The sequence below is a fragment of the Rhinoderma darwinii genome, chromosome 4, assembly GCF_050947455.1.
Source record: "Rhinoderma darwinii isolate aRhiDar2 chromosome 4, aRhiDar2.hap1, whole genome shotgun sequence".
Lineage (NCBI taxonomy): Eukaryota > Metazoa > Chordata > Amphibia > Anura > Rhinodermatidae > Rhinoderma > Rhinoderma darwinii.
This window is the reverse complement of record NC_134690.1, coordinates 112,382,424-112,408,141: the sequence shown is the minus strand read 5'-3', so window position 1 is coordinate 112,408,141 and position 25,718 is coordinate 112,382,424. Positions and strand designations below refer to the sequence as shown.

The 25,718-nt window shown below is 41.0% G+C and overlaps 1 protein-coding gene across 1 annotated transcript in view; it reads right to left on the bottom strand.

Annotated features, from left to right (window-relative positions):
* XRN1 (5'-3' exoribonuclease 1) overlaps positions 1–25,718 on the bottom strand; it is a 103,818-nt gene that overhangs the window by 16,681 nt on the left and 61,419 nt on the right. The window contains exons 17-36 of the mRNA XM_075861474.1: positions 25,223–25,343; positions 24,407–24,505; positions 24,195–24,298; positions 23,926–24,057; positions 23,647–23,809; positions 22,856–22,969; positions 22,643–22,741; positions 22,221–22,336; positions 21,448–21,594; positions 19,815–19,904; positions 19,599–19,734; positions 19,330–19,386; positions 17,352–17,484; positions 17,068–17,137; positions 16,759–16,984; positions 9,280–9,369; positions 9,094–9,205; positions 5,879–5,937; positions 3,903–3,995; positions 3,684–3,812 (exon numbers count right to left, since the gene is read on the bottom strand). Of these exons, the coding sequence (XP_075717589.1) occupies positions 3,684–3,812; positions 3,903–3,995; positions 5,879–5,937; positions 9,094–9,205; positions 9,280–9,369; positions 16,759–16,984; positions 17,068–17,137; positions 17,352–17,484; positions 19,330–19,386; positions 19,599–19,734; positions 19,815–19,904; positions 21,448–21,594; positions 22,221–22,336; positions 22,643–22,741; positions 22,856–22,969; positions 23,647–23,809; positions 23,926–24,057; positions 24,195–24,298; positions 24,407–24,505; positions 25,223–25,343 (2,290 nt within the window). The remainder of the gene's footprint in view (positions 1–3,683; positions 3,813–3,902; positions 3,996–5,878; positions 5,938–9,093; positions 9,206–9,279; positions 9,370–16,758; positions 16,985–17,067; positions 17,138–17,351; positions 17,485–19,329; positions 19,387–19,598; positions 19,735–19,814; positions 19,905–21,447; positions 21,595–22,220; positions 22,337–22,642; positions 22,742–22,855; positions 22,970–23,646; positions 23,810–23,925; positions 24,058–24,194; positions 24,299–24,406; positions 24,506–25,222; positions 25,344–25,718) is intronic.

The following is a 25,718-nucleotide window of genomic DNA, read 5'->3' as shown; positions in this document are numbered from 1 at the left end:
CTAATTCTAATAAATTTAGCGAAAAACCTGTGCGGTCAAAATGCTAACTATACACCTAGATAAATTCCTTGAGGGGTGTAGTTTCCAAAATGGGGTAACTTTTGGGGTGTTTCCACTGTTTTGGCACCACAAGACCTCTTCAAACCTGACAAGGTGCCTAAAATATATTCTGAAAAAAAAAGGAGGCCCAAAATCCACTAGGTGCTCCTTTTGCTTCGGAGGCCTGTGCTTCAGTCCATTATCACACTAGGGCCACATGTGGGATATTTCTAAAAACTGCAGAATCTGGGCAATAAATATTGAGTTGCATTTCTCTGGTAAAACCTTCTGTGTTACAAAAAAAAAATGTATTAGAAATTAATTTCTGCAAAAAAAATAAAATTTGTAAATTTCACCTCTACTTTGCTTTAATTCCTGTGAAACGCCTAAAGGGTTAAAACACTTTGTGAATGCTGATTCGAATACCTTGAGGGGGTGCAGTTTTCAAAATGGGGTGACTTCTGGGGATTTTCTAATATATAAGGCCCTCAAAGCCACCTCAGACTGAACAGGTCCCTGAAAAAATAGCCTTTTGAAATTTTCTTTAAAATATGAGAAATTGCTGCTAAAGTTCTAAGCCTTGTAACGATGCAAACAAAGTAGACATATGGGAAATATAAAATAGTAAGTATTTTGTGTGGTATTACAAGCAGATACGTTTAAATTTAGAAAAATGCTAATTTTTGCTATTTTTTTCTAAATTGTGGTATTTTTCAGAAATAAATACCAAAATTATCGACAAAATTTTTTCACTAACATAAAGTACAACATGTCACGAGAAAGCAATCTCAGAATCGCTTGGATAGGTAAAAGCATTCCAACGTTATTACCACATAAAGTAACACGTCAGATTTGAAAAAATCGGCTGGGTCCTGAAGGCCAAAACAGGCTGGGTCCTGAAGGGGTTAAAGTTGATCATTCTAGATATTGGATCTTCTGGCTATTCTACTGGTATGTCTTATGCTGTCATCTTGTTATAACATATGGTCATTTTCATGGGACTTGGTGCACATTCCTATCCGGGGTGTTTTTAGTTCTTTGTATTTTAAATGTATGTTTTTTGTGGGTAATTTCTCCCGTATGGGATAATAAAGATTTGCATATTTTATTTTTGTTGTCTACTTGGTGTTATTTTTTACATCAGGTATATTTTTGGATTTCCACTATGGGGCTTTAGGCTGGACCGCCGCCTTTTTATGGTGGCCTAGTCTAAGCCGCGCATGGGTGTCCCGTGCAGGCTAGAGCGGGTGCTCGGCTATCTGATGACAATCGGACTCCTGCTACAAGGATAGCGATCGAAGTTTACTTAGGTTGGGGCCGTTTAACCCCTTGTGTGAAGGAACTATGGGAGTGACAGCACAGCGAGATCACGCTGTGCTGTGGATTAAGATGGACATGAATGAAGAGAAGTGTATGACGCGGATTGGTCAGAATCATACACTTCTATTTACTATGCCCACTAAGTCCAGAGTAAAAAAATGTCCACTTGGGCATTAAGAACACAATTGCATAATACTTAATTAAAATGCTCATAACTTTGTAAAAAAATAAACGTTTTTTAAAAAAAAAAAAAACAACACATTACTTATCTACATTAGATTAGGTAGAAGATTAGGGCAGTTATAAACTGATGACCGAGCCTCTTTAAGTGGCTTACACGGTAACCCATCGGCAGCCCACAATTGCGATCGCGGGCCTCCGATGGGGTGCCATGGTAGCCAAGGGCCTAACAAAGTCGCACAGGCCTACCCTGGCTATATGTTTATTATGCCTTGCCAGAAACATGACCTAATAAATTGCCTGTCAGTTTTACACCGATAGTATACCAAAGCATTATTGCCTAAGTATACCAAAGCATTATATCTGCGATCTAAAAGGTCACATAGTGAAGTCCCCTAGTGGGACAGAAAAAATAAGTAATTTATGTTACATAAAAGTAAAAATAAAACAATCCTTTTCCATTTAAAAGTGGTTTTATTTAGTAAAAGTGTAAAAAATAAATAAAAAAGTACACATATTGTATCACCGCGTCCGTAAATCACCCAAACAATAAAGTTAAAGTGGCTCTGTCACCAGATTATAAGAGCCCTGTCTCCTACATAATCTGATCGGCGCTGTAATGTAGATAACAGCAGTGGTTTTTATTTTGAAAAATTATCATTTTTGAGCTAGTTTAGATTTATGCTAATGAGTTTCTCAATGGACAACTGGGCGTGTTTTTACTTTTTACCAACTGGGTGTTGTACAGAGAAGTGTATGACGCTGACCAATCAGTGTCCTGCACTTCTCATTGTTCCAGCCCAGCATGATCCACAGCACAGTGTGATTGTGCAGTGAAAGATGTAAACATGCCCAGTTGCTAAAAACACAATACACGCCCAGTTGGAAATAAGAGAAAACACGCCCAGTTGTCCATTAGAAAGGCTCATTTGCATAAATATAAAATTGCTCATAACTTAGCCAAAAATGATTGTTTTAAAAAAAACAAAAAACTTTACAGTTATCTACATTGCAGCGCCGATCACATGCAATAAGAGATAGGGATTTGATAATCTGGTGACAGAGCCTCTTTAACATGTAATTTAAACCGCAAGGTGAACGCCATAAGAAAAAAAAATAAATGGTGGAATTGCTATTTTTTCCCCATTGCCCCCCAAAAGTAGTAATAAACGTTAATAAGTCCCATGTACCCCAAAAAAGTACCAATGAAAACTTTGTCTCATCACGCAGAAAAAAAAAGCCTCATAACTAAATTGAAAAAAAAAAAAAAAGTTACGGCTCTTGGAAGCGATGATGCAAAAACAAATAATTTTAGTAGTTTTAAAGGTTTATAGTGTGCAAAAGTATTAAAACATAGAAAACCTATACATGTTTTATCATCGCAAATCGTACCAACCCATAGAATAAAGGTAACATGTTATTAACGCCGTATGGTGAATGGCGTAAATTTAAAAGCGCATTGAACAATAGCAGAACTTCTGTTTTTGTTTTTTTTCTATTTCTCCCCAAAAAAACGGAGCTACGCTGTTTCCGTAACTCTCACAGGAGTGAAATGGCAGTGACGGAAGAAGCGTAGCATGCGAGCTACGCTGTTTCTGTAACTACCATTCAGTTCTATGGGACTTACGCTGTTTTCGTAACTCCCGACCATGTAACCTTTTCAAGGTTGGAATTCAGCCACAACACAGCAGCAGAGCGGGGTTCATGTGGCCCCGTTCTAGGGATAGGTGGGACCCGCATCTATCTGACATTTACGACATATCTTGTGGATACATCATAAATGTCTGTCTTGGGAAAACCCCTTTTAGACCTAAAATAGGCTGGTTAAACACTATGGGACTATCCTTACCAAACCAATGAAGTCACAGTGAAGTAGCCAAGGACCTTCATTGTTTACAGAGTCACAGCGGCTCGTTCGTATGGGTGACTGTGCCTGCATCTCAGTTCTATTCAAAAGAACGGGACCAAGCTGCAGTACCAGGCGGAGAATGTACGAGATGTACCTGCGTAAACAACTAAGGCGAACCTTCATTGTACTGATTAGCGGGAGTCCGACCCCCTGCCGATCACTCATTGATGGCCTATCCCCCACACATCGTCACGTTTAAGACCCAAATGAGACAGTTTTCTCCCCACAAACTTACCATAGCAAAGGACTGTGGAGACAAGTGTTCTTCCGTGGTACACGGCGCATCTATGATGGGTACAGACTGTGCTTGTTCCTCTCCTGCAATCTTCAGCGACGCAAAAAGGTTCTCAAAGTCACTATTTTGCTGTGAATGAGATCACATCATATATTACAATGGAGAGCAATGCAGCAAATAATGAATACACGTGGTAACTCGTCCTTGGATCAGCAGTACCTTTACTTTGGCGGTGCTCGCATTATCACGTGTAGCCTCGGTCTGATCATTTCTCTTTAAAAGCTTGATGTGTGTTTCAGGCTCAGAGACATTCTACATAACACAAACAAGTCAAAACTTATTTTAGATTAAAAGGAAAGAGCATTTTAGACTTGTTTCTAGGGTAAATTAATGTAGATCAGTGTGTAAAGTCTGGTGTATTATGGCTTCATGGAATTGGTTACACAACATTACAAAAGAATCGCTGTTTGCGAGACCAGTGCTAAACCTCCCCTCTATTTGAAAAAGAACCTCATTTAGGTTAGATAATTCCCAAGTCTTGGTGATCAGATTTGTTACTAATCCCAGTATATACATCACTTTAAGGCCTCGTTCAGACAGGGCAGAGTTGATGAAGATTTTGCATGCATTTTTTAAGCCAAAACCAGAAACAGAAGAAATATCTAAAAGAAGGTCTTATAGGTCTCCTCCCCTGGATCCAATTCATCAGATTTTCTTGCAGAACTTTTTGCACTAATTCAGTTCCATTCATCTGAATGTTGTTCCTTCAGCAGCAGGTGTATGGATTCCTGCAATTTTCATCCAGTTTAATGAAACTGGATGTGACTGCACCCTAAGGCTTTGCATGTATTTTTTTAAACCAAAACCAGAAACAGAACCTAAACAGACTATATAAAGCAAGGCCTTCTAGGTCTACGCTCCTGTACCCAGTTCTGGTTTACAAAATTAATGCAAAATCTGCAGCGGGAAACCAGCCTAAAGGCCCTTTTACACTGGGCAATTATCGGGAAAACGATCGTTTATAGAACACTGATTGCTGATAAATGCCCTGTGTAAACAGGGCAGCGATCAGCAGATGCACGAGAAAACGCTCAATCATCTGCTGGCCGTATCGTTTTAAAAAAAGTAAAATATTATCATTGTCGGCAGCACATCTCCCAGTGTAAACAGGGAGACGCGCTGCTGACATGATGATAATGTATGGGGACGAGCGATCAGAGTAACGACTGCTCATCTCCATCCATAGCTTAGTGTGAAAAGAGCAAACGAGAAGCGATCAACGAGCTGTCTCCTTGATCGGCACTCGTTGCACTGGCCAAAATTAGCCGATGCAAGAGGCCCTTAGGCTACATGCACAACCGCAGAAAAACGCAGGTAATGCCACACTTAATATTGCGTTTTTAGATGTTGATGCCGAAAGGGGTGCGGATTTAATGCTGCGGAATTCTGTAATGTGTAGATGTAGATGAAATTTAATTTTACTTCGCTGGTACTGTATTACGCTGTGGATTTGTTGCAGGAAAATCTGCGCTACAAATCCTCGCGTAATACGTGTGCATGTGGCCTAACACTGCTTGCAGACAACTAATCGGAGACCTACTCATAAGCTAAACTCTTTCCTGCTTCTTCAAACATCATCCCTTGCCCCTCTTCTCCAGCACCAGCTACATATTACATAATGACAAATACTATAAAAACTATTCTTAGATTTCTTGTGATGTCAATTTATGATAAAATTATATGAAACAGAAAAACTATGAAAGATGGTGTGCATTTTATTTGAAGGGTAACTAAATGTTCAAACTTCTGACACGTCAGAAGTTTTGATTGGTGGGGGTCCGAGCACTGAGACCCCCACCAATAGCTAAAACAAAGCTGCAGAAGTGCTCGTTCAATTCTGCTTGGCTTTTTCCGGAAATCAATGCAGCGGTGTACGGACTCAATAAAAAGTCTACGAGCCCGTACACCGCTACATTGGCTTGCCGGCAAAAGCCGAACAGAAACTAAGCGGCTCAGTGCTCACATGAGCACTTCTGCAGCTTCGTTTTAGCGATTGGTGGGGGTCTCAGTGCTCGGACCCCCAACAATGAAAACTTTTGACATGTCACTATTACAGGTCAGAAGTTTGTTGAACGTTTAGTTACCCTTTAACATTTTTTTTCTTTTCTAAATGGAGTTTGTAAATATGATCTCACCTGTATAGTTACATCCAGCTGCCGATTATCTGGTTTCTGAAAATCAAAGCCTTGATTCTCTGCAATACAAATTATAAAAAGCATATTTTTTTATTTTGTATTTACTTTATTCTTTTTCCATTTTTAATAAAATTATTTAATATCTTGCCATTCTTTGGAAGATGATGAGTAGTTCAATAATCAGCTGATAAATTTGAGGGGTGGAGGAGCAAGGAGGGATTTACACAGTCGTGTCACAGTGTTATGACCACCAGCTAACATCCAGAGTAAACGCTGTGTGCAGCACGGACAGCAGCTAGACGGGCTGGGAGTGACTCAATAAGGTGCTGGTAGGTTGTCTCAGGTATCTGGAGCTATGCTGACTGCAGTGCATCCCGCATTTGCTGGAGCGTGTGTTGGGGAGGATCCATTGAACGAACAAGACGATCGAGGTGGTCCCACAGATGCTCAATTAGGTTCACATCTGATGAATTCAGTAGCCAGGGAAGTACTTGGAAGTCTTGATCGTGCTCTTCCAACCACTGTCGGACATTTCTAGCCGTGTGGCATATCGCATTGTCTAGCTTGAAGATTCCATCTGCCCCAGGGAAGACAAACAGCATGTATGGGTGGACGTGCTCTGCAACGATGGATTCATACCCACATTGCTTCAGAGGGCCTCCCACATGGATGAGTGGGCCCAGTGAATGCCATGGAAAAATTCCCCAGACCATAAAGCTGCCGCCACCAGCTTGTGTTCTTCCAGCAATGGCTGCAGGGTGGGTGTTCTATGTTTCGTGCCTGAGATGCCAACGTCCATAATTTCGATGAAGCAGAAAACGTGACTTATCGGAGAAGGCAACCCTTTGCCAATCATTTGTCTGCTTCGGAGCACCATACTTAGCAGGGTTCGCTGAACTGTTGTTTTAGACACACATCTGTTAGCTCCCTGGCTGATTTTCACGGTGAGCTGCTCCACTGTAGCGTATTGTTCGGCAGTTGCGCACCTTCGTAGCCGACGTTCACCTCTTACATCAATGGCACGTGGTGCTCCGCAGTTTCCACGTTGTTTATTCCCAATGGTGCCATTTGTTCACTCACTGTACACTTTCACCAAAGCAGCACGCGAACAGCTCACAAGCTGCGCCGTTTGAGAAATACTGCCACCCTTGGCCCGAAAGTCAATACTTTTTGTAACTCTAACGAATCGCCCCTTTTACCCATGGCAACAACGAGTGATATGTGTTCAGACAGCCTATCGCACACCTTCTATACCCACCAAGCCAGCCCACGACACATCACTTCCTTCATGGGCTACGCGCTGGAAAAGTCGACAGTAGGAGGTAGTCATAATAATGTGACTCAACGGTGTATAACAGGTAGGTCATGTGCCTTTAAGTATTTCTTGTAAAGAAAAACTAATTGTATGGAAAGGAGTGCTGTTTTGGCAAAGTCTGAACTTTAACAGGCAGAGGCACCAATTGGGTGAGCATGTCTGAATTATGCAGGGTCAACCTTTGTATTCTGCGTAAATATATTTTATAAATCCTTCACTCAAGTCATGATTTAGCTAAATCCATCTACATGGCTTGCATCCAACATGTGATCCTCTCATTTGTGGGACGATTCACTATCGGGTCTGATCAGGTATACCCACAATGCCATGTGGAAAGGAGCGGTATTAGATTTAAAAAAAAAATTATAATAATCATAAAATATACTAGAGTAGAACTTCTCAGCACGGGCCAAGTGCTAAGAAAAAATAATATCTGGGTAGTATACAGTAGATATAAAATATCTTCACATGTAAATTCTTCTAAATTCTTATTTAACATCCGCACATACAAACATGTATGGTGTACGTCATAGGGCGAATTATGGGAGAATTTAATGTTAGAGCTAATTTACAGGTAAAATACTATGCTGAAAACATAATTGCACTATTGTATTTGCAAGCTGGCAAAAATGCACCAAATTTATAAAAATGTTTCATGTACACAAATGTTGCATCCTAATAAACACCGGCTTCTAGGTGGTATTTATTTACTTCAATATAGTGATCCAAAAAAACGCATGTTGTACCTTAATAAATCTTGGGAATATTTTGCGCCGTGTTTCAGCTTATTTGAACGGTTAGGGAAGGGTTTGCTAAATTAGGTGCACATTACATTCTACAAATACATCTTATGCAAACACTTAGCATACAACCCGTATCAAAAGTGCGCCATCTTCCCTAATTTTTAGTAGGTAAAGAGGTTCATAGGAACTATGACGTTCATGGTCTATCTTTAGAAAGGCCATCATTGTTTGATCAGTGGAGGACCGGCATTTGGGACCCCAGCTGATGGGCACTATAAATGGACCGTGACCTTTCATTCTTTGCATACGTAAAGTGTCTGGTCTTCATAAGCGTCTGTATGCGGTACTGCAATTTGTCCCATTCACTGGTCCAGTTGCTGAGACCCCCCAATAATATGTCCCTTCTCAGCACCCAGACAGTCACTGACATGCCTCTATGACATGTCAGAAGTTTAAATAAAAATGATAGTGGTCTAAATAAAGTGTTATTCCCACCTTAGAAATGGATATAAATGCCTGATCTAAAAGCTGGGACCTGCATGTATCTCGAGAATGGGGGGGGGGGGGGGGGGCACCGGACTCACATACCTCCTAGAGATGACTACGGCATCCACGTGGGGAAAGAATGGACAGGTGGCAGCGCGTGGTTCTCTCCATTGATTCCAATAGGAGTTACAGACCAGCATCAGGGACTTGTGGCATATCCCGTGAATATGCCATTAATGTCTAAGGTGGGAATACCATTGTAAATAGATGTCACACTAGAATTTCTTTACCCTAGAGATGGGAGCAGTTTCTTGATTATGAAACTCTCCGCCCTGCTCCTGCTATACAGCTGGTATATCGAAATGACAAAACTCTGGAAGAATAAAGGCCACTACTAGAAGAAGCATAATGAAGACCACTGTACCGGAGGAGTCAAGGATTCAGAGCTTGGTATGAAAGAAACAAAGCCTCAACCCTTAGGGAAGTGTAATGAAGTATTACTAGTAATAAACATGTATAAAATATAAATGATAGCTACACATAAAACCAAGAGCTACAGAACCTATGCATCAGACACGCTCCTATTTATGGGTTTTCTTAGCAAATAGTTCCCCATTACCCAGAATTATTTCATCCTCCCCCTGCTGACGACGATCGGTAGGTTCATTTACCGGTTTTTACTGGTTCCGTTTTTTTTCGCTGGCACTTTGAGGTGTTCTCAGGGTTGCCCGATTTGTGGTACTGGTGCATATTTTGGCCAGGCTTCTTTTCCTGAGGTAGACTCTACAAAACATATACTTATTAATCAACAGAAAGGAAGAGACACACAAGATCTTTCTTCATTCAAACTAACAGACCTGGTCATTCATTTTGTGTGGTGCATATTGTGGCTTCCCAGTTCCTTGCAAGGAATGCCACACATTGCTGAATTCGTCGTCTTGTTTATGCTGTGAAAAAATAAGTGATACAAATGTTGTTGCATTAATATATTTAGCAACTCAAAATTATTAAAGACTACATATTTATGGACATCGCCGTAAAGGCTATGGACGCCTTTGCACTGAAATATTTTTTATTGTTTATTTGCTTCCTGAATGCAAAAGTGAAGCAACTTTCTAAATAGTCTTCATTAAGAATTTCAGCTCCTGTAGAGAACTGGCTCTGTTGTTGATTCTAAGTCAAATTCGTCAGTCCACTTTTCCTGACGGGTTAACGTAATCTGCTCGCCACCTCCCTTCTCTCAGTGTTAGAGATAGAAGCAGGGAGAAGGAGGAGGTTATATACAGCAAAATCAGAGAGTAGAGAGGGGAGGAAAGCATGCAAGTGTTCAGGGAGGGCAGGTCACGCAAGCTTTCTGTATCAGAGGGAGGAGAGCAGAGGGGGAAATCACACCGGCTATTCGTGTAGAGAGAAAGCCGTGCTGATGCATGAGAGCTAGTGAAGGCAGTAGTATCCTGGAAACACAAACCTTACATCCAGCATGTATTACTGGAAGAACAGATCACACAGGCTGTCAGAATCAGAGTATAGATAATGAAGAGAGTAGAGGCGGAATCACACAGGCTATCAGTGTAGAGCGAAAGACGTGTTAATACATGAGAGCTAGAAGGCAGCAGTATCCTGGACAAACAGAACTCACATCCAGAATGTATTACTGGGAGGAACATGACCACCGGGAAAAAAAGTCTGAAACTAGAGCAGCTTGTAAACTGAATATCAGGGGGGCCTGAAAATTCATTAAGGCATGAAGATTGTAGCCTTGAATCTAGTGCAACTTTTTTTATTTATTTATTTTTAATTTTAACTCCAGGTAACCACTAACATATAAAAATCATTTTTTTTCTCCATGTCAAAGGTGCCCATAGCCTTTAATAGTGTAAGAAAACACACACACACACACACACACACACACACACACACTTCTCTTGCATTTCTCATGTAAGTAACATGCACAAGCCAATACTGGGAGAAAATCAATGCTGCGGGATGCCACCAAACCAATTTACCAAATTCACCAATTTTGGTAAATTAACTTTTTCTATATTGTTAACATATGTTGCCGCATTAAAGAATGTTTTGCCTGCATAGGACAAAAAAATAAATGTACGCAAATAAGGCATAATCATCTTTTCATAACGTTACTGAAGTAGACCGACAAATACTTGTGACTGTATACTTATCATCCAAACATACAGAACACTGAAGATCCTGCCAATAATTTCTATAGAACCATGTACTTGGATACGAACAGATACAGTAGAACTTAATTTGTGATATTACAGTGAGTGTACGTGATATCAGAGTGCCCTATAACAATGTGATCTCTCTTATCTACAGGTAAACCTACCGTATTACCTATGCCAATGATGCTGTGTGATTAAATTCCAAAAGTCAGGTAAAAAAAATTTCACAACTACATCTGTACATCAGGAAAGATTGCAGTCCTCAGGGTAGCACAAAATGAACACACTCTTTAGTGGTGCTGCATGAGATTATACTATAAAAAACACTTTCATGAGCCATTGGTAGTTTTCTCCCTCCCATATAACAGGTCAGTTTAAACTGGGCACAAACATTGAACCATTCGCACTGCTTGGAGCATCAACAGCCGAGTGAATAAACAAGAATTGTTATCCTTCCATCTTGGCGTTAATAGGAACAAACGTCCCTGCTGACGGGTGTAGTTATAGCTGACAATGCTGCACACATCAGTCATATAACATGGTAGCTGCCATTACAGAGTCAGCGCTAATGTGTGACCCGTACTTGCGAAAAAGTTAATTCTACATCAAAAGTCGCATTGACATTAAAAATCTCTAGTAAAATAACAGACTTATCCTGAAAACACAACAGAAATAAACTTGCCTTCTGTTTCTGGTTTCCGGATGAGACACCACCTTTCTGTGGAGCGCTTGTATTTCCCTGAAATTGCTGCTTTTCATTTGGTTGCATTAAACACAACACAAATTGATAGTAAGACTGCCCATTCAACAAATTCCACTTAAAAGGGGTTCTCCACTGGGATTAAAAAATGATGGCCTCTGCAGGCCAACAATGTTTCATTGGTGGAGGTCACTTGAATGGGACTGAGCTGCAGTACCAGGTGCAGCCACTCGTAGGGATGAGTCGCTGTGCCTGTGTAAACAACTAATGGGACGCGGTGCTCAAACATTGCTGGACTAGATAAATCACCAATCTAAGTTCAGGAAAACCTCTTTAGAGGTATTTCCAGCCCCTGTCCAATCTGACATTGGGCTTGTAAAAATGGTGCTGCACAGCGGACAGGACAGTTGTTAAAAGAGGCTCCGTCACCACATTATAAGTGCCCTATCTTCTACATAATGTGATCGGCGCTGTAATGTAGATAACAGTGGTTTTTATTTTGAAAAACAATACATTTTGACGGAGTTATGACCTATTTTAGCTTTATGCTAATGACTTTCTTAATGGACTACTGGGCGTGTTTTACTTTTTGACCAAGTGGGCGTTGTGAAGGGAAGTGTATGACGCTGACCAATCAGCGTCGTATATTTCTCTCCATTCATATATTCCGCACATTGTGATCCTGCGTTGTTCACTATGTGCATCCACATACTCACACACTCACACACTAACGTTACCGAAGTGCCTTGAGAGTTAATAGACATGGCATCCATCCAGGACGGGATATCTATTCATCACTGTCGACACTTCGGTAACGTTAGTGTGGGAGTTAATGACAGCAAGTGTGATTTACAGCGTGATCTCGCGAGATTACGCTTGCTGTGTTGCAAGTTCCACACAAACGTTACCGAAGTATCGGCAGTGATGAACAGACATCCCGTCCTGGTTGGATGCGATGCCTATTAACTCTCAAGGCACTTCAGTAACGTTAGTGTGTGTGTGTATGTGGCTGTACATAGTGAACAACGCAGGATCACAATGTGCGGAATATATGAATGGAGAGAAATATACGGCGCTGATTGGTCAGCGTCATACACTTCTCTCCACAACGCCCACTTGGTCAAAAAGTAAAACACGCCCAGTTGTCCATTAAGAAAGTCATTAGCATAAAGCTAAAATAGGTCATAACTCCGTCAAAATTGATAGTTTTTCTAAATAAAAAAACACTGCTGTAATCTACATTACAGCGCCGATCAAATTATGTAGAAGATAGGGCACTTATAATGTGGTGACAGAGCCTCTTTAAGGCAACTGTCTGACACCCAGCAAAGTATTGTGCAAGTGTCCTATTAACTAGGGAGATGGGCTAGACATCCCCTTTAATATCTTTTCTTAACTCTGCTAGATGTGCAGATACGGTTTTATATCCTCCCAGCGCAGCTCATGCTTCTATTTTCACGCATTTCCTCAGGGATCAGTCCTAGGTCCGCTCCTCGTCTCTCTACACAGCACCTATTGGATAAACCATGAGCAGATTTGGCTTCCAGTACCATCTCTACGCTGATGACACCCAATTATATGCCTCTTCCCATGACATCTCCCGTGCAAAACACCAATGATTGTCTGTCCGCTGTCTCTAACATCATGTCCTCTCTCTATCTGAAACTGAATCTTTCTAAAACGGAGCTCTTTGTGTTCCCACCATCTACTAACCTCCGTAAACATGAAGTCTCCATCTCAGTCTGAGGCACTAACATAATTCCTAAGGCAGCACGCCCGCTGTCTAGGGGTTATTTTTTACTCCGATATTTTCTTTACTTCACACATTCAATTACTTCACGCTCCTGTCACTTTCACCTCAAAATAATCTCCAGAAAACGCCCTTTTCTTACTATGGAAACAGCCAAAACTCTCATTGTCGCTGTGATTCACTCTCCCCTCCCCAATCTAGCCTTAATCCAGCAGCCAGGCTCATCACAGTGCTGCACCTCCTTACATCTCCTCCCTCATCTCTGTCTTACACCCTACACACTCCCTACGTTCTGCCAATGACCTTAGATTAAAATCCTCGATAATCCGAACCTCCCACTCCTGTCTCCAGGACTTTTCTCGTACTGCACCCGTCCTCTGGAACGTGCTACCCCAGAGATCCAGGTCAAATCCCAACATCCACAATTTTAAACGTGCCCTGAAAACACTTTGGACAGGCCTAGAACATTCCCTAATCTAACTAGTTTCCCTGACTCCCCTTTTACATTAGTAATGAGGCCCCCTCATTCAGCAGTATCCCCCACACTCCCTGCACCCTAAAACACTTTATGTCTGTCATACACTGACACTGGCTGGTGACCGGCTCAAACAGCTTTATGTGTACTACCCCGTATGTAAAAAAGATGGCTGGACCATTGTACTTAAAGGACCAGTGTCACGGGAAAAAAAAATGTTAGATCAATTTGATTTTAGTGTTTTATTAAAACATTTTTTATTTGTGTGTTTGTGTTTTCTTTTTTCACTTTTTCTTCCCTATGGGGGCTGCCATTTTTTTTTCCATCTCTGTATGTGTCGATTAACGACACATACAGACATGGAATACGGCACATACAGTCCCATAGTGAATGCGAACGGGGTCCGTTCCATCCACTATGCTGTACGCCGGCTGTGTGGGAACGGCGCATGCGCCGCTCCCACACAGTCCAAATTGAACTGTGCGACGTCCGGCGCCATTTTCTTGTGGACCGGAAGTCGCGGCCGGACAGTAAGATTACTACTTCCGTTCGCGGCTTCCGGACTTGTGCACTTGGAGCGGAGGTAGCAGACGGAGCGGACGGACCGGAAGAAGCGGCGGCGGCAGGAGCAGGTAAGTTAGGTCTGTGTATGTACGTGTTTTACTGTGTGTTTACTACTGTATGTTAACCTACTACACTGTGTGTTAGCTCAAAAAATGGCGACTCACAGTGTAGGAGGTTTGACCGTTCAATCCCCTCGTTTCTCCCGGCACTAGCCAGGATAAAAGAAGGGGGATTCTGAGAGCTCACTAGAGCGAGTGAGTTCTCAAATTTTGCAGCATAAAGCAATGTGGTTGCTTTACCACATGCAATGCTGCAATTTTGGGAATTGCTCCATCTAGTGACCAGCGCTGGGAAATATTATAAATTAGAATCTAATTTATAATATTTCCTAACACGTGAAAAAAAATTAAAAAAATTTGAACAATGTTTAATCACCTATACACTAATTGTTTAACTAAAAAAAAAAAAGATTTTTTTTTTCTAGCGACACATTACCTTTAAAGAGGCTCTGTCACCAGATTTTGCAACCCCTATCTCCTATTGCAGCAGATAGGCGCTGCAATGTAGATAAGAGTAACGTTTTGTTTTTTTTTAAACGAGCATTTTTGGCCAAGTTATGACCATTTTTAGAATTATGTAAATGAGGCTTTCTAAAGTACAACTGGGCGTGTTTAAAGTTATGTACAAGTGGGCGTGTATTGTGTGTGTACATCGGGGCGTTTTTACTTCTTTTACTAGCTGGGCGTTCTGACGAGAAGTATCATCCACTTCTCTTCACAACGCCCAGCTTCTGGCAGTGCACAGACACACAGCGTGTTCTCGAGAGATCACGCTGTGACGTCACTCACTTCCTGCCCCAGGTCCTGCATCGTGTCGGACGAGCGAGGACACATCGGCACCAGAGGCTACAGTTGATTCTGCAGCAGCATCGGCGTTTGCAGGTAAGTCGATGTAGCTACTTACCTGCAAACGCTGATGCTGCTGCAGAATCAACTGCAGCCTCTGGTGCCGATGTGGCCGACATGATGCAGGACCTGGTGCAGGAAGTGACGTCACAGCGTGATCTCTCGAGAACACTGTGTCTCTGTGCACTGCCAGAAGCTGGGCGTTGTGAAGAGAAGTGGATGATACTTCTATACACAACGCCCAGCTAGTAAAAGAAGTAAAAACGCCCAGATGTAACGAACACATAAAACACGCCCAGATGTACACACACAATACACGCCCAGATGTACACACACAATACACGCCCAGATGTACACGCCCAGATGTACACACACAATACACGCCCAGATGTACACGCCCAGATGTACACACACAATACACGCCCAGATGTACACGCCCAGATGTACACACACAATACACGCCCAGATGTACACGCCCAGATGTACACACACAATACACGCCCAGATGTACACACACAATACACGCCCAGATGTACACGCCCAGATGTACACACACAATACACGCCCAGATGTACACGCCCAGATGTACACACACAATACACGCCCAGATGTACACGCCCAGATGTACACACACAATACACGCCCAGATGTACACGCCCAGATGTACACACACAATACACGCCCAGATGTACACACACAATACACGCCCAGATGTACACACACAATACACGCCCAGTTGTACTTTAGAAAGCCTCAATTGCATAAATATAAAAATGGTCATAACTTGGCCAAAAATGCTCGTTTTAAAAAAAAAAAAGTTACTCTTATCTACATTGCAGCACCGATCTGCTGCAATAGGAGATATGGGTTGCAAAATCTGGTGACAGAGCCTCTTTAAGCACTTTTTACATTTTGTGTCTCCCTTACTTCCTCATAGAGTGTAAGCTCTTGCGAGCAGGGTCCTCACTCCTCTTGTTTGAATTGTAAATTAGTTTTGTCAACATGTAATGTCTGTACACTGTACCGCCACAATTGTAAAGTGCTGCGGAATATGTTGGCGCTATATAAAGATTATGATTACATTAACACTTACTGCTATGTTTTACAAGATGCCCCCTTTGTTTGTTCATGAGCTTTAATAATATGATGATTTTACAGTTGTCAGAAGACGTCTCCGAGCCACACATTGCACAGCGAGAGTCTATTGAGAACATAGCCTGTGACTTTGTGATCAGCCGGCACTGCAATAGCTATGAAATAAAGCACTTCAATACAGCCGGCTTCTCCATCTGTTCAGCAGATGGAAAATTACCGGTACGGTTTCTCAGGTGGCGGATACTAAAACTCCTCAGAAGTCACGTTGGTCAGGATTTTCCCTCCTAGACACACAATTTGTTCCCAACATGGTAATCATGCTCCACAGCCCAATATCTCTACATAGAAGAAGCTTTCTAGTAAGCAGAGGTACTAAAGACACTTCTTGCGTTAAAAATTCTGAGAATTATCCAGAGGCAAGAGCATGTATCCCAAATGTTTCAAGTAGACTTCTTACACAAAAATAAAGATAAAGTAATGTTAAGTCTCTGTGGCATGTGCAATATCAATCTTGCCCTGGCCTTCCCTATTTTTTTTTACTCCATTCAAACCAATGTGGCTGATACGCACAAGTATGAATTTGCATTAAGAAAATAGACGAATGTTGAGCAATCACCAATAAAGACCAATCAATTTGCTGGGTGGTAGTGATGAAATGTCTAACCTTCATAGGGAGGAAGAGTGAGCGCGGAGAATGGTTGAGGGCACCCAAGTGTCCTTTCTGTGATCCTCCTGCAGATAATTCAGAGGGGTGAGAGCCATGGTGATTGATGGCTGGCTGCGGTTTAACTACAGCGGTCAACTTTTGCATACCATTTTCTGTACGAATACCATGAGAAAGGTTGATTAAGGCACTTGTAGGCAAACGGTAGCCTCTTGACTGGGAACATCTAGAAGAACAAATGAGGACAAATACTTTTTGTATTCATTTTCTAAAGGACTTCGCAGAATAAATGTGTTTTCAGATCTGTACCTGATAGTTAAGCCACCCGGGAACTCCTCATCAAACAAGACTTCAAGCAAGACATCAGCATCTCTCTCCGCTGCAAGTACATGAACAGTGTAAAGCAATACTATGTAATCTTATGCCGAAATCAAAATGTGTGCTCTGCAAAACAAGCTGTTCCCACTTAATGGGATTCAATTTTGCCAGATTGGAATTGTACTTTAGAATTCATAGAAAAAGAAAACTGGGCAAGATAAACTGTAGTTCTAAAATGGAAATGTAATTCGCAGGTATGAAAAGACTTTCGTTACCTCCTTTAATCCCAATAACTGTGCCTCTGAGCCCCAGTGGGACAGAAAAGCTCTCCCGCACATTGACAACACGGTCAAACATCCGGAACTCTGCATCTCTGTCTGGAACAACTCCAAACTGCTGTTCAAGAGGCTGAGAAACAGAAAAATACAATTATAGAAGACAAGCTAAAGATCATTAATTACAGAATGGTAAAAAAGGCAGATAATAAGTGAATGGGGAATGTATCGCTGCATAATGAGGCAGGTTCAGGAGTCTGGGAGGGCTGGGTGACAACACTTTTAGGCGCTTTAGGGTGGATTCACAAGCGATGGTTTAAAAAAATAAAAAAAATAAAAAAAACTTTATTGAAAGGAAGAAACACATAACAAGCAGAGTAAAAAACATAAAAGTAATAGTACAATACTTTGTTTGCAGGAAAATGATAGTCAGATTGAAAATATAAAATCAAGGTACCAAAGCATGTAAAGTACCCTGCAGGTTAAAGAGGCTCTGTCACCAGATTTTGCAGCCCCTATCTGCTATTGCAGCAGATAGGCGCTGCAATGTAGATTACAGTAACGTTTTTATTTTTAAAAAACGAGCATTTTTGGCCAAGTTATGACCATTTTTGTAGTTATGCAAATGAGGCTTGCAAAAGTCCAAGTGGGTGTGTTTAAAAGTACAAGTCCAAGTGGGCGTGTATTATGTGCGTACATCGGGGCGTTTTTAATACTTTTACTAGCTGGGCGTTCTGATGAGAAGTATCATCCTCTTCTCTTCAGAACGCCCAGCTTCTGACAGTGCAGATCTGTGACGTCACTCACAGGTCCTGCATCGTGACGGCCACATCGGCACCAGAGGCTACAGTTGATTCTGCAGCAGCATCAGCGTTTGCAGGTAAGTAGCTACATCGATTTACCTGCAAACGCCGATGCTGCTGCAGAATCATCTGTAGCCTCTGGTGCCGATGTGGCCGACACGATGCAGGACCTGTGAGTGACGTCACAGATCTGCACTGTCAGAAGCTGGGCGTTCTGAAGAGAAGTGGATGATACTTCTATACACAACGCCCAGCTAGTAAAAGTAGTAAACACGCCCCGATGTACGCACATAATACACGCCCACTTTGACTTGTACTTTTAAACACACCCACTTGGACTTTTGCAAGCCTCATTTGCATAACTACAAAAATGGTCATAACTTGGCCAAAAATGCTCGTTTTTTAAAAATAAAAACGTTACTGTAATCTACATTGCAGCGCCTATCTGCTGCAATAGCAGATAGGGGTTGCAAAATCTGGTGACAGAGCCTCTTTAAGTACTTCTAAAACTTAGTAAAACTTTGTTGAGCACATTAAACAATTTATTCCACGCTACCTCCTTCTGTCTAAGGGTCCTATTACACGGCCCCTCGTTGATCGGCACTCGTTTGCTCCTTTCACAAAGGGCTATGATCAGTAACGTATGGGGACGAGCACTCGTTACTCCGATCACTAGTCCCCATACATTTCCATCATGTTGGCAGCACATCTCTGTTTACACAGGAAGATGTCCTGCCGACCGATGATAACATTTAATGCTGCATAAACTATACGATGAGCCGATGAACGAGCGTTTGCCCATTCATCGGCTGATTATTGCCGTGATTACACAGGGCAATGATTGGGAACAAAAGCGTTCATAGAGCGCTCATTTGCCCGATCATTGCATCATGAAAAAGGGCCTTAAGTTAGAGCGATCATTGTGTCAGTCAAAAGATGGTTGGAGTTTAGGTGGGGCGGGTGGTATGGGGGAGTATTTTTTTCCCCTTTAACGGTGGCACAAAAGTAGTGCGGTTTCTGGAAAAAGCAACCAAATAGTTTTTCTAAGAAACGGGTATAAGGCGCGACAGCATTTACAAACAATATTTAAAATCTACTGATCAATATATTTCAGCAACGGTTTAGATGGAGAGGTATAAAATGTAGTAATATTTCATTCTTGGAGAAAAACTTACCCGAAACAGTAAGTGTGGTTTCACAGTCACGCGCACCTTCTTATTGCTTTTCTTGGTCTGTAGAGAATAGATGTATTACCTCCAAGATTATGAATGACTCTATAAGCAGCTTATGACGAACAGAAAATCGGACAGAACCTGTGACATACATTGTAAAGGTGGACTACGATGTTATGAAGCTTAATAAAAACGGACTATAGACAAGGACAACAAGCATGATAAACTGAAGGGATTTGTGGGACATAATCCTTTATTTGTATGATCCTAACCTTACACTTTGCAACCTCCTCTTCAATTTTTTCCACAATAGCAGAATCCAAGATCTGCAGATCACATGATGAGCGAGAAAGCATGCTAACGGGATGAGCCCTCAGCCAGGAAACAATCTCTTGAACTCTCTCCGCACTGCATACAAGGAGAACATACTGTATATCAAAAGAACAAGCCAGTGTCACAGCAGTTCTAAAAGGCCATGTTTGTTTTACCCATTCTCATCTTCCCCGGGCCAGATGTCATCTTCATAGAACACATCATCTTGGCTGTTCTTTGAAATATATGTAAAGAGCTCAGGATACCTGTAGCACAGAAGGTCAGTGGATTTTAGTCAGATGAATGCCTTATATTTCAATTCATAATCAATTATCTGGTTATACAATCTATGCAAAAATGTGTAAATAGAAGAGAAAATGCAAAAATAATTCTCGGTTTATTAGGAAATACTTGAATCTTCTGAGAAGAGTTGATATTTGAACAGTCTCTAGCAGTGTTCACTCTGGCCACTGGGCTTTATAATAGATGGACACTTCCTGTTCTGTAGAGATCACATTTCACTCATCACAGGCAGGATACCAATGAAAGCTAAAGGTCCTATTACACGTCCCGACATGGGCCGTGAAAACGATCGCAGATCGAGACAGCTCGTTGATCGGTGCTCGTTTGCTCCTTTCACAAGGAGCAATGATTGGTTTTGCATGCGAACGAGAGATCATTTATACGATTGTTTGTACCCATACATTTCCATCATGTCGGCAGCACGTCACCGTTTACACAGGGAGATCGGCTGCAAACAACGATACTATTTAATGCTGCATAAACGAGCATATCAGCCAATATACGAGCGTTTGCTCGCTCATTGTCTGATCGTTGCCCTGATTACACAAGACAATGATCGGGAACGAGCGTTCATATGAACACTCGTTTGTCCGATCATTGGCTCATGTAAAAGCCATAACAATATAGATAACAAAGGATCAACCATTGACAATATGTGATGGACACAGCTCCCGTCCTCCCCCTTCTTGCAAAATGACCATTGCACAGGTCACAGAGCATGTCTAAAAGAACTTTCTCATAGAGGTCAATGAACATCTCCAGTCTACGGGTTCCTAAGGTCCATGTGGCTGCTGTAAAGCAGATCTGTAAATACTGTTAACAGAATCTCAGGCACGATGTCTGCCCCATAATCATGTACAGAAAATAGAATAAAAAAAAAAAAAAAAAAAAAGACTAGAAAAAAAGGATATTTATCAAGATTTGGTTTTAATTCGTTAAAAAAAAAAAATATATAGACGACACATTCTCTTTAAACATCGCTCCTCACGCAGCAGCTGTCTGTTCTTATTTCAGTACAGAACTCTAGATCGTGTATTCGTTTACAGATTTGTGACGTATCCTGGAAATATACGTAGCTGTAAATCGCATAAACTGATCTAGCTGCAGATCATTTTTTGGGATCAAGACCAACGATAAAATGATAATTTTATTCCTGATCTTTTTCTTCATTAACACTGGCTAATTATGGTTATAATTCATGTAAATCATAAGGATAATGAGCCAGTGTAAATATCCATGTTCAGAAGGTAAGGTCCCTCTGTCTTTATTCAGCAGGGATGAGAACACAATTTTCGCCTTCTCCCTTGCTTTAATATCCATTTCTATTGTTGGTGAATAGATGTAATGAAGTACATATCTCCTAAACACAGGCCAAAAGTTCCAAAACTTCACATACTCTAATATCTAAAATGGAAAGTGAGAAATCACCCTTAGGAGCTAATCCATTATGAACATACATATAGCTGCTAAAGAAATATTAGTGTTATCTAATGTGATCTTCATTACCTCTCAATAAACTCCCCCAAAAGCTGCTCGACAGCAGAGGAATATGTCCATTCAGTACCCACTCTCTTCGTATAACCAGGAACCTCTTCATTTTTCTTATTGAATTTCAAATTCAAGCCCACATTTGCTTTTTGTTCCCCATGCGGGCTAAAAGACAGGGCATAAGTGGTTACATTTCATGCAGATCCTAATTTGAGTTACACTTCCAGCAATCACAATCACGTATAGGAAGAATACATTGGCAAATGTATTCTCATTCTAAAAACAGATGAAGAACATGTTATAGTAATTTTGGCACTGGTGTCACTTCTGAGACCTCTGGACCATCAGTGGCCTTTACTTCTAGTACAGGGACTTCATTTCAGAAAACAGGCAGGAAATGATCGTGGGCTAGGGGGTGGTTCCTTTAATTACAGTACGTTTATCTCTTTAAAAAAAAAAAAATTGTGGCAAAAAAAGTGTGAACCAACCATGTGCTACCAAACAAATAGAGTTGTTAACAAGTAGCAATACATATTATACACAAAGAAAACAAATAAAATTGTTCCATTTAATTCAGTGTATAAATATGTGATCCAAGTAGATGAAACGGTTGAGATAAACCGGTTGCATGTGCCATGACAAGGAAGATAAAATAATGGTCCACATGATAGACGTGTCCGTTTTCCAACTGTACTATGTAACTTTGCACATAAATCGAGACAAAAAAAAGCTATTAAAGAAAACAAACAAACTAGATACCGGGTAATACTTTCCATTACTGTTCTACTCACTTTCGTTTGGACCCGCGGCCAATGAAAATACTTCCAGTGAACCTTGAAACCAGATATCCATTAACTCCCAGACGACTAGCCAGGACATATCCAGGATTATATTTTATCGAATATTTCTAGAAAAATAAAATAGAAACTTATTACATGCTATAGTGTGAATAACCATGTGCTTATGATCCTATAAAAAGTACTAACGTTATAGATTATAAAAAAATGAAAGCCTAACCGGTCATCTGCCCACAAACATTGAACCAAGGAAAGAAAACACAGAAATCTACTGGTTGTTATGAGACCGTTCACTGAAATCCTCCTAGTCACACCGGGAGAACCGGCTTCTGGGATATACCCCATTAACCATTCAAGAGTTTGGGAAAAGATGGCCAACTAACCTGTAAGAATTTGGGAGAGTGACATCAACTTACATGCTGGTTTTGTATTAAGGCCTCAAGCTCTGGTTCACAGGTAATGCTAAAAAGAACCCGAATTCTGTTCTCACTGAGAACATCAGATGAATCTTGCACCTGAAAGTGGGAAAGAATAGGAAAGTGGCTTTTAGCTATTCAAATATATTTATGCAAAGTCTAACAAATCCAATTATATTACCAACAAACAGATGACAGATTAGATAAACCTACCTCTCCCATGCAGCCATAGTATGGAATGCCAAGCATGAAGACTATACTTCCCGTCGAAAACAGTTCAGAAAGGGTCTTGAAAGGAGATGAGCCCGATTCAAAAGCAGTAATATCCTGAAATAAGGAAATTAATTTATGCAGCTACTCTACAAACAATATCGTATTCATAAATTTCACACAAGGAAGGTTTACTTGTTAAAGCGGCTCTGTCACCAGATTATAAGAGCCCTATCTCCTACATAATGTGACCGGCGCTGTAATGTAGATAACAGCAGTTGTTTTTATTTTGAAAAACGATCATTTTTGAGCAAGTTATGAGCTAGTTTACATTTATGCTAAGGAGTTTCTCAATGGACAACTGGGCGTTTTTTTACTTTTTACCAAGTGGGCGTGGTACAGAGGAGTGTATGAGGCTGACCAATCAGTGACCAATCAGTGTTATACACTTCTCATTGTTCCAGCCCAGCTTCTTTCACTGCACAATCTCACTGTGCTGTGGATCATGCTGGGCTGGAACAATGAGAAGTGTAGGACACTGATGGGTCACTGATTGGTCAGCGTCATACACTTCTATGTACAACACCCAGGTGGTAAAAAGTAAAAACACGCCCAGTTGTCCATTGAGAAACTCATTAGCATAAATCTAAACTAGCTCATAACTTGCTAAAAAATGATCGTTTTTCAAAATAAAAACCACTGCTGTTATCTACATTACAGCGCCGATCACATTATGTAGAAGACAGGGCTCTTATAATCTGGTGACAGAGCCTCTTTAACAATGCAGCGCTCACCTTCACAATAGCTTGGTATACAAAGGGAAGGACCTGCTTGGACCACTGCTTCTCAAGGAAAACGTCTCCCTTTTGTGATAACTGGTACCGACGACCAGTAAGTAACTGCGCATAAATAACTACGGACGTGTCATTGATAATTACTCCTTTTCTTCTCTGGTAGCTGGAGAAATAAAGGCAGAATATTATAAAGCTCCACATTTTAGGACGCAAAGTAAAAAGAAAATTGAATCACAAAAAAAAACAAGTAACTACATCAGCCCTTTATTATTAACTCACTGTTCATGTATTCCTTGCACTTCCTTCACCCAGATGTTTCGCTCTTTGTTACCAACATGGACTATTTTTGCAGGTGGAATAGATCCCCCAGTGTAAAGTTTCTGGGTTCCTTGAGGTTCATCCAAGTAAAACCTAAAATAAATAAAGGAAACCTTATATACTGAATGGAAGGAACCTCCAATCCCTTCCGGATTTTGCACACATAAACCACTATAAATCAATGCATATAAACGGTTTCATAGAAGAGGGACTTCAAACAATGTACATACTTCATTTCTCCATCCGACACGGCAACCACTCGAGCTTCTTCAAGGTGAGGCCAATTAACAAACACAGATTTCCCAAGAACAGCCGTAGCCACAGCTTCCACTTCCTGAGGAGAGAGCAACCCAACGGAGAAGCATAAGTAACCAGAGATCACTACAATAGTACCATAGTATGATCAGTATCTACAGACTAAACGCCTTCTTACGTTACTTACATTCTCGTCAGAGTCCTCATCTACAACAATCTCTAAAATCATGTTCTCTCCTCGGCTGCTCTGTTGGAAAACCTGAACCCCTGTTTTCTTTGAAGAGAACTATAAAAAAAATATATAATGTCATAGATCCAATTAAGAAAAAGCTACGAGCGATAAAAAAAAAAAAGAATTGGACTTTTACCTTGTATGGATCTTGAGTTACAGCATGTCTTATAGTCTATTCTCATTAAGATCTATATTTAGAATTCTACTTGTTGCTACTGGAATCAGTCGCCACATATATACAGACCCAATAGCTTAATTAAGATCCTATATCTACAGACCCAATAGCTTAATTAAGATCCTATAATCCAATGCACTCTGCTGTAGAGCGCTCATTACTTCATTTCCCAGAATGCAAATCAGCAGAGTGTGTTCTGTACAAACACTGAACATGAACAGCGGTTGGTTGGAGATGTGGGGTTAAAAGCCAAGAAGGAGCAAACGGAGTTCAGAAGGCATCTGGATAAGAATAAACTAGAAAGCATACTGTAACCCCAGCTCGGCACCAGATAAGTAGGAGAGTACTTGCAAAATGTATCAACATTGTATGCACATTATACATTCTCAATGTAAACGAGGACATGGTTTTCTGCAGCACATTAAATGTCACCCCTTCCCAACCAAAACCCACCATGTCGTCCATATATCATGACCAAGCCTTTAAAGTGGTATTGCTATAAAAGGTCTTTGGTCGGAATATCCTTCAACTAAAAAAACGCTTATGATAGAACTCATTGAAACTGACGCACTTTGGCTAGAACTAGCAGAACATACCGTGTGCTTAATATGCTTCAGAGTCGGGAAGCCACAGAAATATAATGCACTCTTGTTCACTTTAGTAATCTTGTTATCACCCATAGAAACATGCCAAGCATCCAGTGAAATAGTCTTACACCTGTCAAAAAAAATAAATTAACAGTTTATCTATACTATTCTTTAATATAAGACAGAATGAAGTCTGGTCATCAAGTCTATTGGGATCCCAAATACTCAATGTGCACATTTTTATATCTCCTGACATGTTATAAAATGCAATCAGTGGGAGTCTGTAACAATAGTGGTGGGGGTCCAATAACCCAGGACTCACCAATGCAATCAGTGGGAGTCTGTAACAATAGTGGTGGGGGTCCAATAACCCAGGACTCACCAATGCAATCAGTGGGAGTCTGTAACAATAGTGGTGGGGGTCCAATAACCCAGGACTCACCAATGCAATCAGTGGGAGTCTGTAACAATAGTGGTGGGGGTCCAATAACCCAGGACTCACCAA